This window comes from Physcomitrium patens, chromosome 21 (assembly GCF_059467195.1).
Source record: "Physcomitrium patens ecotype Gransden chromosome 21, ASM5946719v1, whole genome shotgun sequence".
Classification (NCBI taxonomy): Eukaryota; Viridiplantae; Streptophyta; class Bryopsida; order Funariales; family Funariaceae; genus Physcomitrium; species Physcomitrium patens.
Window position 1 is genome coordinate 6,842,514 of NC_143430.1, and position 14,441 is coordinate 6,856,954.

Below are 14,441 nucleotides of genomic sequence, written 5' to 3' on the forward strand. Positions count from 1 at the left end.
TGTGAGTTTTGTAGTCTTAGTTGACTAAAAGGGCTCCTAATCAACTAAGAGAGTATTTGAAAGTATATTGGATGTGTATTTGTATTTGATTTAAGTTACATAATTTATAATTAATTTACAGTATATGATGTATTATGTGTAACAATCTTTGTTTATATAACAAAATAAAGATTAGAGTATGTCACAAATATAATTTATTACATCTTAGACTTCTTCAACATTTAATCATTATTCTTCATGAATATTATTTCTAAAAAGAAAGATAATATTTCTATATTTATTTCCATAATTACCTAAATAATACGAGTAAATAAAAATAAATTAAAGTAAATAAATTTGATAATATCTTATAAAAAAGCTTCTCAAAAGCTTTATATATGTAACTTTATTTTTATACATATCTATAGATAATTAATAAATCTAAAACTTACTGACATTTTGCACATGTTGCTAACTTGTTATACGAATTGGACATTTGACATACATATTGAAAGCTTGTCTTATAAATTAGATATGTGACTTGTAAATTAGACAAGTATTGGAGGTCCTATAGAATGTTGTTTTATTGTAACACGACTATATGGTGAAAGTTAATAATATGAATCTTATTATAGAAGAGCCAAATTAAAAGATAAAGTAAAAAAATATGAATAAAAGATAGGAAGGTAGTAAAACTTTTAATAGTTATACTGCCTTTTTAAAAAAGTAGCTTCTATTTATTTTGTAAGGCCATAAACAAGGCAAAATAAGGTAAAATAGAAAAATAAAAGATATAGACATATGTAGGACTGAGTGAGGAGTTGGTTTTAGAAAAATTTATCTTAAAAGAGACAAAAATTGATATCCGGAGAAGACCGATTACCAACCAAGGTTGAAATCAGATCTTGAGGCACAAAATCAAGCCTCAATGACGATTTTGGAGTTCTTTTGTTGATCGGAGAGTGAGGTTGGAGGAAAGACTTAATAGGGTTTCTACAAGCATTGATTTTGGAGGATTTGAGTGGATAATAATCTTACAAGAACTTGCCAAAGTTGATATTTTTTTTAGTAACTTTGGTTTTTGGAAAATAAAATAAGGTTGACGTTTTGGGCAATTTCAAGAGTTTTGTAATAGATCTGCAAGTGCAATTTTCTAGGTTTGTGGGTGTTCTTGTGTTAGATGTATGTTATAAATTTAGATTTGATCAAATAGTTAGATAGAAAAGCATAAAATTTTTTGTGGGTTATAGTCTCAAAATTCAAGGTTTTTAGGATGAATGAGGATTTTTAAGATATCTGTCAATCTGTTTGTTAGATTGAAGTAAAGATTTTCACAAAAGTAGTTAGCTTGATTTGTAATAAGTATGTAAATTTTGGAAGCAAAATAATGGTTCAATCAGGAGTGATTGGCTCTGGAAGATTGGCATCAAGGTCGAAGAAAGAGGCCGACCGACACTCAAGCATATTTTTGAGGTTATTGTCTATTTGATAATTTTGATCAATTTTTTTTTTTTTCTTATTTTTAACTTAATTAGTGAATAATGTATAAAATTTGAGTTGAAATCAGCAATTCAAACATTAGTTATTGAATTTCAAACTTTGTGGTAAGATTGTTAGAAATTTGTTTGAGATTTAAAAAATTGATTAGGATTTGATTTGAATTAGGATTTAGTTAGGAATTAGGGTTTGGTTAGGATTAGGATTTGATTTGATTTAGGATTGGTTTAGATTTCTTTAGGGTTGCTTTAAGATTCTTTAAGGTTCTTTAGAATTTTTTTAAGATTTTTTTAGGATTTTTTTAGGATTTTTTTAGGATTCTTTAGGATTTCTTTAGGATTTCTTTAGTTTTTTTTAGGATTTCCTTTTATTTTTTTAAATTTATTTCAAAAATAAAGATAAAAATAAAAATAAAAAATAATAATAATAATTGGACTTAATTGATGCTTGATTATGTTTGTTAAGCTTTTATAGCAATTTATATACAACTTTATTATAGTGGTTAGGACTTGTTGCAAATTCCTTTTATCTTCCACAACAAAGTGCCCAACGTATTCTCAAGTAAGATTTCACGTAATATGACAATGTTGCTAAGAATTCCTATTTAGATAGTATATATAAAGGCAAGAATAATGCCTTCTCATTTTCTTTCTTGCTTCTAGTCTAGTTTGATGAATCTTTGGTTTTTTTGTTTTTTTATTAATAAGCATTCGAATTTCTTCTTGAATAATCATATTTTTTTTTTTTTTTTGATATCTTTCTTTGAGAAATGTCTCACTTATTTATTTACATTCATCAAGTTCTTTTCTTTGACAATAAGTCCAAAAATAATAAAGTTATTCAAAAGTATCAATTATTTTTTTATTACTTATATTTAAGAAATATATCTCGTTAGGTCTATGTTTGTGTTATAATATCAATAGATATAGATACACTCAATGTAGATAATATCACTCTTTCACCCCGCAAAATCAAATAAATAAGCCACCTGTGCAAGATTTGTTCTTATAGTTAAACAAAATTGATCTTAAAGATATGATTATTTGTAAAAAGTATTACAAGAAGAATTACAACTGCCATACTTGTAATTTTTACCATTAATAATGAAAAAAAATAATAATTATAAAGTAGTTTTTCTACAGAAGGCCCTACTATCAAAAATCCTTGTACAAAGCACTATCTTTTGACCCTATCTATTGATTAATCAACAAAGTTGCCATAAGAAGGACTAATGCCTTCTTAATCCTTTGACCCTATCTATTGATGAATTAATAAAGTTGCCATAAGAGGGACTAATGCCTTCTTAATCCTGCCATTTCTCTTTCTTAAATTTGTTAGTGGTATTATTTTCTTATTCACAATTATTTTAATTTTGTGTCCCTATTTTTAAATACTTCTAGATTTTTTCCATTATTCATAAATTTTTCTCCAAATAAATATATTTTTTATAATAAAAAATACTTTTATAATAAAAAATAATTTTATAATTTATAGTCATATTTTTAAAATTTAAATATTTTTATTTAATTTTTCTAATTAGTTTTTAACTATACATTTGGTTTTAAGAAATATTTTTAATAACTTATATTTATTTAAAATTTTATTATAACTTTTGAAGATTTGAAATATTAATATGTTATTAGAATAAAAATGTGACTTTAATTTAATTATAATTTTGTTTAATAAATTATTTATATTTAATATTATTAAAATTTATTTTCTTTGATATATATAAATTTTTATAAATTTTTTTTTAAAATGTTAGAATTTTTAATTTTTAATTTTTATTGATACTAGTCTTTTAAAGTAATTAAAAAATCTTTAACAACTTTATCTATTTTTTGGATTGATAAAAAAAACTTATTATTTAGAAGTCTTTATATTTAAAATTTTATTTTAGAAAGATAAGAAATATATATATATATATATATATATATATATAGCTAGTACTATGTAATTTATTTATAAATAAATTTTAGAAAATTTCAACAAATATTTCACATGTTTGCATATGCCTTTCTACTAGGATTGGAATTTAGAGCAAAGCAAACCATAAGCCACGGAAGCCTTAACAAGGAAGGGATAAGGCAAGGTCTAATAGAATCTCATTGTAAAAAAGGATAAAACTTGGTTTTTGCAAAACCAGTCTTTTGTATTATTAATTGAATTTGAATCCAATACCATCGAAATACTACTAGTATTTTTTGCCTTCTTTATGCATTATCATTGGTACCAACCTTCTTACTTGATAATATTAACAATGAATCTCATTTTTTTTTATATTAATCTATGTTGTACATTGTATAGTGCTTGTTCATTGCAACAATCAAGACAAAATAGAAATTCGTTCTAATAATTAATTTGCAAGTATGAAATAAAAATAGGGTGGTACTAGTTTGAGACTTTTTTTTATCTAAGCACTTAAAAAGACAAAAGTTCAAAATTCTTATCAATATCTTCCATTTGATAAAAATATCTCATATTTTAGAAGCTTTGGCCTATAGATATAGAATAAATGTAAGACAAGACTATTAAAAATATCAAATCATTTTTTATTATAATTCTAGTATAAAAATTCATATTTGATTAAAAAAATTATGTAAATTATAAAAAATATTTTCTAATTATTTATAAGTTATTTTAAAAAATTTAACAAGGATTTCAATTTTATCTTAAAACCACCTCTTGTAATAAATCTAATGCAAATTTTATAAAAATATTATTATGAATATCATATCATATATATACATATATATATATATATATATATATAGATTCTACAACATTTTTTTTACTTAATGCTATTGAGCTAATTTTATTAAGTAAAAAGGCAATTAAGTGAAGCCTCTAAGTTTCAATCAATCAAAGAACTTAAAATTTGTGGTCTCTTACTTTGTCCTCTAAGTATAAAACCCCCTTTAACATGAAACTCTTCTAACTTTGTCCTCTAAGTATAAAATCCCCTTTAACATGAAACTCTTCTAAGGGCTATTAAAATTACTCATATGTTCAAGCTTTTAAAACAATTCAAGATTAGAATTCCTAAACAATATTTACAAACCATTAAATTTGTCTACAATATTATATGAGGCTTCTCAAATTTATATTTATAAGGCTTCTCAATTTCAACCAGTACTTGTGACATGCTTGTAGTTTTGTCTTCAACCAAGTTATGGACCAAGTTATGGGCTTCTAATCGTGGACACATATTTCTACTGCCAGAGCAAGTGCTGTAAGCACATGGTCACTTCTAGACGATTGGGTTGCAGTGATCACGAAGCAGAAAAGTCTTCACCTTATGCAACGTTTCTCAGACGGTGTAAATTCGATCTCGGCAGGTGAATACTAAAAAGCAAATTGAAAGCAGTAAATGAAATGACAGGAACTCAGGTGGTCAAGATTCGCCGTCTGTTGGTAACAAATCCGTCCGGGATCCACACCTCAAGGATGCGTCCCATGGATGGATCTCTTAGATTACATAAATGTGCCCACAATAGTTCTACATCATGATTACAGGAGCTCAGAAAACACTCACAATAGGAATGCTAATCTTTCACAAAAGAAAATCAGAACCCAAACCAGCAAAAAAAAGCAATGAGACGATGAATAACACTGCTACACATATCAAACCCAGTCTAGATTGGCATCTGATCATTGTCAGTCCGCTTTTGACCATTGATAGTGTGCATCTGCAGATGGTGCTCCGAATTGTCATGGTGGATGTACGCCGTTCCTCCGTGCCTTGTCACGTCCATGCCCGCAATCTCGTCTTGGGGTGTGATCCGCAGCAACCGGAACTTGTGAAGCCCATAGAACAACGGACCCATCGTCACCGTCACCCATGCGGCAATGCTGATGATCTCGATGATTTGGGCCGCAAGCAGCTTGCCACCGCCTCCCATGAACAAGCCATACGGGCTGTCGAAAGTGGTCTGGTACACCTGGTTCACGTAATTCTTCTCAGCGAACAGACCCACGAACAGCAGACCCCACGCTCCGCAACCACCATGAAGCTGGGCAGCTTCCAGAGGATCGTCAAAGTGCAACCGGGCTGCAAACGTACAAAGCACAACCCACAGCGTCGCATTGTGTCAGACCATATGTCACCGCTCAGGTCAGAGATTGTGAAAGCGCAGTAACCCCCAACATCAAACACCTTCATTGTCTAATTCCATCAAATTGACCATAAACATTCGATTGTCCATGTGCACCCACACCTACACACCTACACACACACACACACACCGGAACTGACACGCCAACCATTCAACCACACGCACGACCATCGACTCTGTTGCAGATTGAAAACTGCTCACCACGCTACAACCATTTCCTTCTCAGCTCAACCCACCCCCTACTTCATCCACCCCTACCCAACCTCTACACCGCACACAACTGCTTCCCAGCACATCCATCAACCACAACATAACAGGCTCTCCCCTAAAACCGGCACTTCCACATCCCAAGCTGGGCATACCGGCGAGCTTGTTCAACCCGATCAACACCCACGCAGACCCGAACCCGCACAGGATACTCGCCCATGGAGCCACCACGGAGCACGACGCAGTGATCGCCGCGAACCCGCCCAGCAGCCCGTTGCACACATCCAGCACGTTCCAGTGCCCGTCCAGAAACCTCTTTCCGAACAGCGTCGTCACGGCCGCGGTACATCCTGCTAACGTCGTCGTCACCGCGGTCCTGCCCACGCCAGACCAGTGGCCCTTTACCCCCTCGTATGGCTGCAATATCGTCAGGAAGCTACCGGGGTTGAACCCGTACCATCCGAACCACAACAGGAACGTTCCCAACACCACCAACGTCGCGCTGTGGCCACGGAAATTGGTGGAGTTCCCAGACTTGTCGAACCGCCCAATGCGAGGTCCCTCAATCAGGGCGCCCCAGAATCCAGCAACGCCCCCCACCATGTGCACCACACCGCTTCCCGCAAAGTCGATCGCACCGCTGCCGAACAGAAGTCCACCAGGACCGACAGTTTTGGAAGCCGACAGCCATCCATCCGCCGACCACAGCCAGTGAGACACAATCGGGTACACGAATCCCGTCAGGAACGACGAATACACCAGGTACGCCACGAACTGCGTCCGCTCCGCAATCGACCCGGATGTGATACCGGCAGCCGCAATTGCGAACGCCCACTGAAACAGAAAGAAGCTGTAATCGAAGGTGCCGTTGGGAAATCCGTTCAGGCCCCAGTTGAAGTGGCCGATGAAGCCGTTGGTCTTGCCTCCCAACCCGAATGCGAAGGCAAATCCGAACACGTAGTAGGAAATGCCACCGCAAGCAGCATCCAGGACGTTGGTGAGCATGATGTTCATGGTGTTTTTAGCTCGCACGGAACCGGCGCACAGCATGGCGAAGCCCAGCTGCATGGCAAACACCAAGTAAGCGGAGAATAGGAGATACGTATTGTCCACCGCCAGCTTGGTGTAGCCGAGGCGCCCATCGATGTTGTCGAGCTTGTCGCACAGAAAAATGCTCAACCCGGTGGCGTTCGACACTGCACCCAGGAACCCCTGGATCCTTTCCATATCGCCATCTTGACACGCAAAAGTCGTCATCGTTAAGCCCCCTTGCACGTTCAGGCAGCGACTCCTTGTTCACTTCCTGTAGTTGTATATGCACTGTTTCACGAAGTACTCTCCCCCGTCATACAAGTCGCTCTGAGCGCAACATGGCCGGTGGCATTGTTGAATGCTGCTCATCATCCTGCATTTTCGGAATCAGAATCACAGCCATTGCATAAAAAGCGTAATTCGGGGGTGCTCTCACACGGATTGTGGAGTTGACAAACTGCAACTGGTGCAGGCTTGGATACGAGTCGGCAACTTCATCTCGTATCAAGGGGAGTGAGTCTGTGGGACTGGGAAAGTTTGTTGTCGCTTTACCACGGACGTGGGGATCCTTTTTTCGTCGGTGATGCGGACGAGAACTTGGTCCAGTTCGAAGCCCAACCGTTCGTCCTTGTGGATGAATGCTGTAGTCCTTTGTTCTCATGGCATTGACGTTTAGGTGTTTTGTGGCAAGTTGTGGTATTTTGTGCAAAGTTTTTGTGTGTAGCAACTATAATTAAGTGTGCATTTTTAGGAGAATAAGTGTATTCCAGTAAATTTTCTGATTAATTTGTGTTGTAGAAAAATTTGTGTCACTGAAAAGGTGATTCATGACGTAACTGTTGATAAGCAATTGTAAGAGTTATAATATTATATATATATATATATACATAAATGTCAATTAACATGTTCCCTCCAAACTATACACTTAAATACATGGACAAACCCGAATGAAATCTTGATTTAATCCAAATTACCCCAGACCTCAACTCAGACTGTTAAAAGAAACCATGCTCATCACATCTCACAACATAAATAGACGAACTTGCATATGTTCATGCCCAACTTATGCATGGTATCCATTTAGACTGGGTAACATTTGTCCAGTAAAATCTTAAGTAGAAAATAGAAACTGATTGAGAAGTTGGCAGTTATAAACTGGCAGTTATGGGAATATAGACAACAGAAATTGTGGAGATCCGGATTCGGGGTGGATGGTGAGAACTGATGGAGCCTTTTTGTTCGTGACCGGTAACACTGTTATCTAGCCCTGGCAGCATTATTCCAGCTCAATCTTTTGTCTCGATAGTCTCCTCCATGAAAAATTCCTTCACACATTTCGGGAGGAGTTTCTGGTCCTTGGGGTGTAAAACTGGCTTCTGTCTCAAGGAATGTTGAACTCACTCGTGATTCAGCAGGGAAATCCTCCTATGAACGAAGGAGATCTTTGTAAACTTGTTCTGTAAACACGAGCACACCACACAGAAACTGCTGTGCCCAGAGTTGCCGCATATCACGTCTAGTTGTGACTACAAAGGTTTCGTGCTGTGCGAAAGGAGAATAGGTGGTTTATTACGAGTTGCTTTCTCACCGGCAGAATTGTTGACCTAGAAATGTTATGGTGGGACATGGTGTTATACCACACCTGTCGATCCGCAACTCTTGGCTTATTGGGGATTAAAGGCTTGAGAGATGCGGCCACTATTTTCGACAAAGTACCTGTTAGTATGTCACCGGCGCATGGATTGTAACAACTGTCATGAGAGGTAGAGAAAACCAATCAGGTGGCCAGGCACAGTAAGCATTGCCCTCATGCAGGCTGATTATAGCATGAAGGGTGCCTCCAGGGGGTGGAAGCTACGTGCAGCCTGATTCTGATCGTGATTCAAGGCAGGTCGGACCCACAAGTCTCCTCCTTACATTCAACACTGTGCAACATCCTCTCTCTTGTCCAAGGTCTCCTGGCTCATCAGCCTTCGCTGGCTTTTACCTCGCCTCCGACTATGCTACAGTCGAACTAGTCTCCTGTGAATACATGAGAAGAGGAGGTATAATCTGTGAGCTTCAAGGGACAGGACCCACAAGATTTGAGACGCTTGATTGTCTGGATGAAGAGCGACAGATTGTGAAAACCCGCTGATATGATAAGTTTAGAGAATTGACCGGATTTTCTTCATGCTGAATATCTTCCAAACAATCCATTTTCGTTCTGATCCCAGAAACTAAGCCCCGAAACAAGACCTATCTCCAGATTATGGAGCTCTTCATCAACATTAGTATTCCATACCGGACCATCAGGATTCGGCACTGGGCCATTCAAGTGGTTGTTTCGACGACGATGCAAGCATCATCTGATGATTTTCAACGTTGTGTGAGTGTTGTGTAGACCTTTTATGATTTGATAGTTGAAAGCATGAGCACCAGATAGACATTCAACATCGGCTTTGGTTTCATAATCGACAAACAATTCACCGAAGCAATACTGATGGGGTTGGATTCATATCTATCTTCATATAATCTTTTAAATTGGCCTAAAAATGTGGAACTTTCAGACATTGAGTGCTGGAAATATGTAATTTAGGAAATATGAACATTTAGACGAGTTCTCTCATTATTTCAAGGACTGATTATTGTTACCAAGTTTGCATAGTCAGTGTATCATAATAACGTGAGTTAGGGAAAATTTTGCTTAGTTTAGTTTAGTTGTTGGATACCTTTACAATAGTCATGATGCTCTTTTTTAAAAAGCTTAATATTCAGAAAATCTTTTGTAAGAAAACCTAGTAAAAGGACAGAAAAAAAGAGGTTCTCAAGACCAATGATGGCATCAATTTCATTTTATTTTATTCTAAATTACTTTTCATTTAAATCGTTTATTTCAGAGGAAAGGAAAACAAATCTGAAAAAATCAATAAAAAACACTCATGTATGTTGCATTGTCCTTTTCTGACAGAGGATTTTATTGCTAATTAGTAGAGCATTTAATAGGTTAAGTTAAAAAAATATGTGCTTAATGCTGTGGAAAGTTGCTCATTAGGCCAAGGTAACATGTGACACTCCTGGAATGTGTTAATAAAGTTATCAAATTGCTTAAGAATAATATTCAAAAATGAGATACAAATATATTGCAAGATAGCTACTTTAAAAAAAAAAATCAAATTTAAACATATTTGGTGCATCACATATAAAATTATTAGTTTGAAGACAAAAGAAATCTTAATCAAATATATTTAATTTATAAATAAAAAAACATTATAAAATAAAAACTTTTGGTCTTTTAGTCTAAATTCTATTTCTTTATTGCTGTTTTATTCTTTCTAATACAAAAACTTCTAATATTCATAAGAAATTTATTTTAATTTTTTTATAAGATAATTTAAGAAAATCGCCCTCCATTTGTGGTTAATTTCGATGTAAAAGTTTTTTCTTTAGACTCACAAGGATTAGTTAAAAAAAATGATATTACTTAATAATATCAAAAAAATTCCAATATCACCAAATGAATATCTTATTACAATTAAAATAGACAAAATATATTTTATTTTTTTACTTTACTCAATTTTATTTCAGTCTAAAAAACTTATCTTATGCATTTTAAATATAAAATATTTTTACTTTAATAAAATTTAAAATAAATTATTACAAAAAAATCTCTATAAGATAAATATTTAACATATAACAAAACTTTGTAAGGTCACATCTACACAAGAAATATATAAGCAAATATCAAATAAAATAGAATGAATAAAACTTATAATCTACTAGACAAATAATCAAATAAAATGCTAATCAATCACTATTACTTTATCTTAAAGCTACCAATATAGTTTTCACAATAATAAAAGAATGTCACTTTATCTTATTTACATAACAAACTACCTAAACTTTATGTATATTTAGAAAATTATTAAATCAATACATCCATCATTACAAATCAATACATAGATTCTTAAGCTCCTCTTCATCATCATATCCATCATAAAAAATTAGATTGATACAATCATGATTATTAAGGCACAGAAATTATACAATTATGGAGACATGAATAGTAATAATATTTTATAATTAATAGGTACACTAAAAAATAACAATATTCTACAATGTCTTTATAATCATAATTTTGCCTTATATACCATTGCTTTGAACTTCTCTAACCTTTTACCTACTTGCCTTTCTCTAATAGAAATATCATCTTACAATAGTTTAATGCTTTGCTTACTTTCTAGAAAATGAGAGAAAAAGTATTATCTATTTTGAGATACTTCTATCCTAAAATAAAAAACTTTCTCAACATGCATCTTCTACTAGAGAAATTTTGACACATTCAAAGTTATAAAATAAGCCTAGATAGATTTATCTATGCCTATGGATATTATGATTGTAAACAATGCTCTAATAGTTGTTGTATAGTCTTCAAATGTGACAAGAATTAGACCTAAAGTAGACCAAATAAAAACTTAATTTATCACAATATTATTATGATTTTATTTCTTTGAAAAAAATTAGCCATTCTTTTGTTGGATGTTAATAGAACTTGTTCAATTGTATGGGAGTCTTTGATTCTTCACTATTGGTGTTGAAAAAGATTTGGCACTAATAAATGTTATTAATGATATATTTTCTACATTAATTATATTACTTTATATTTGGTAAATTTTTTAAAAAAATCCTTAGATTAATAAAACCTCTTGCAATACTCCTTGTTTAGAAGCATTCATAATTATAATTGATCTTCCATGTCAACAATAAATTTGGAGCATTTAGCACAATAGTAAAATTTTGGTGGACTATGATTTGTATTGTCAATTTTACTTGATGAATATGCTTCTTTTAATAGTTGAATTGACATTACGGAGGTTTATTACTTTGGTTGATCTAAATCTTATCTGTGATGTAATTTGCAATACATATGAACTACTCGCATCCTACCAATAGCAAAAGATATGCAAATAATTTTTGAAGTTAAAATCAATCACCATGACATTGGAGAATACATGGGTCAGTCATCTAGAAGATTATTTGCACAACACATTAAATTGATCAAGTCAATCTTGTGCACATGTGTAAGGTTCTATATAATTTTTTATTTTTTATTATTTTTAAAAAAAATTTCAAAGCCACAGCTATAAATATGAGTCTTTATAGAAATTGCAAAGAAATTGGATATATTATATGAACTTATTATTTTCTCAATATTTTTACTTTGTAAGCTTTTATAATTATATTGTAGATGAATTTGGATTTATAAAAGAAATATTGCAAGCTAAATTGAACGTAATTTGGATTTATAATAATCAATTGGCTAAGTGATCTAAATATAAGTATTTTTTTAAAATATTAATTTAACAAGTTAATTTGAATAAAATTTGAGTTTATGGTGCTAATCTTATAAATTAATATAAGATTGTTGTGGTATTAGAAGTTGTATATTTATAAACTATTATTGTTATTATATCAAAAAAAAATCTTGTAAAAAAATACAAAATAATGATATGTTAATTTGCAACACATTTTAAAAAGAGAGAGAAAAAAAAAAAAAAAAAACAAACAAACAAACAAACAAACAAAACAAAACAAAACAAAGATACAAATTGTACAAAATAAAAAGTTACATTAATTTTGAAACATGCAAATCATTTGAACTCAACTAAATAAACAAAAAATAAAACAAGCTCAAAATGAGACAAGAAAAATCAACTTTGCAAAATATTTACTTACCTAAATATGAGCTATAAACAAGGTAATACAAAACAAAACAATCTATCTATAAAAAAGTAATCTTTATACCTTAAATAATTAAGGATTTTAGATACAAGAAGAGAGATGTAAGTGGATTAGTAATTACAAAACCATAGATTGCGAGTAAATTGGCAAGCTAGATGGCAATGTAGCAATGCAATGCTATAATGGTGGTGTATAGCCTAAGATAGTATCATATCTCCTTGTTATGGCTTGCAAGCAATACTAAACCCTAGGAGATGTTGTGTATAAGGTACTTATTGTTTGCATTCATATTAGTAATATCAAAGTAGCCTTATTCAACTACCATTAGATTTGAGAGCTCTTTAATGAATTAGTGCAATATTTGAATAGTTTGAAAGTATTGAAATTTTTATGTATTTCAACATCTTTACATAGCAAAAGAATAGCATGTTAGAGAACTATTAGTAATACATGCCAAAAGACAAACTTATATTATCAATGTCCTTGTAGATAGTCTTTAATGGCATGTTCTTTCAAAGAGTGACCTTGTTATTTAATAAAAGACTCTTTAAAGTTATAGAATGCACAAAGATTTGATTGTCATTGGTGGAGCTTGATACTAACAAGATGTTAGGGACATAGTCCTTAGAACCTTCTAGAGACAAGTTTCTAGAACCTTCTAGAGACAAGCTTCTAGAACCTTCTAGAAGCATGTCTCTAGAACCTTCTAGAAGCTTCTTAGTTAGTAGAAGATGTTAGGGACATAGTCTTTAGAACCTTCTAGAGATAAGTTTCTAGAACCTTCTAGAAGCAAGTCTCTGGAACCTTCTAGAAGCTTCCTAATTGGTAGAAGTTGCTTGAGAAGTTCCTAAATAGGAGTATATATTGGGATCGAGGCTGAAGAGTTCTTCAGTCTCGACAACACATCTCTTGGAGCTCTAGCTCACCTCTCTGGTGTTGTTCTTGTATTCATCTGATTAATCTAGTTCTTGCCAGTTCTTCTTGAACTTCTTGGTAGATATCAAGTCTGTATTCTGTGTTCGTGATAGTTTGTCGAGACTTCACTCACCTCAGATATCAGAGTTAGTTTCTTCTTTGTTAGAGTGTGGATTATCCCTCTGCTTGGAAGTGTACTAGTACTTTAGAGGTTGCGGATTACCCTCCTCTAAACTGATACTTCTTTTGTTACAATATTGGAGTCTTATTCTTCTTGGAGAGAGTGGATTACCCCTTTTTTTGAAGCTCTTAAGGCGTTTTAGAGGTTGCGGAGTACCCTCCTCTAAACCAATATTGTCTTCTTGTAGAGTCATTTGTGTCCTTCTCTTAGAATGGTCGGGGGCCAAGACATTAGTATGACGGAAAGTTCAGAGTCCAAGTTAGATGCTATCATGAATGCCCTTACTACGTTATCGCAAAGAACTACAGAGATTGAAGGAGTCGTGGCAAGGCTTCATAATGATGGAGCATCTGAGATGGCATAATCTAGGTTGCTCCAGCCTCAAACTTCTACACTTGGAGAAGCAACTTTACCTCAGGTTCGACAAGCACTGCTGATTCTACAATATAAGGAACCCCGAGTTAGCCTTCCGGACAAATTTGATGGTACAGGTTCTAAGTTTCGAAGATTCGTCAACCAAATCAGGTTGATAACAGTTTTATAGCCCGAACGCTATCCAACGGAGGAGTCACGTGTTGGGCTTGTTGGAACCTTACTTACAGGACAAGCTCTATCATGGTTTGCTCCTTTGTTTGAGAAACAATCGTCCATACTAAACAACTTTGAAACCTTTTTGGAGGCATTTGCGAAAGCATTTGGTGAACACGACAAGGTTCGATGGGCTACAACAAAGATCCGGTCACTACGACAAGGGATGCATTCTACATCAGTCTATGCATCGGACTTCAAGCAAT

At 33.6% G+C, this 14,441-nt stretch overlaps 1 protein-coding gene across 1 annotated transcript; it reads right to left on the minus strand.

Moving 5' to 3' along the window:
- Positions 1-4,885: 4,885 nt before the first annotated feature.
- Positions 4,886-7,070, minus strand: LOC112274561 (ammonium transporter 1 member 1). The gene is made up of 2 exons (XM_024504217.2): positions 5,954-7,070; positions 4,886-5,527 (listed from the first exon to the last, which is right to left on the minus strand). Exons 1-2 carry the CDS (start codon positions 7,053-7,055, stop codon positions 5,112-5,114), a joined length of 1,518 nt encoding a protein of 505 aa, XP_024359985.1. The 5' UTR covers positions 7,056-7,070; the 3' UTR covers positions 4,886-5,111.
- Positions 7,071-14,441: the final 7,371 nt, after the last annotated feature.

Bases quoted from the DNA above. Each gene is read 5' to 3' on its own strand.
- LOC112274561 (XM_024504217.2), bottom strand. From the start codon at position 7,055: ATGACGACTTTTGCGTGTCAAGATGGCGATATGGAAAGGATCCAGGGG. The intron at 5,528-5,953 runs GTATGCCCAGCT...GTACGTTTGCAG, and splicing joins CGGGTTGAACAAGCTCGCCG to CCCGGTTGCACTTTGACGAT.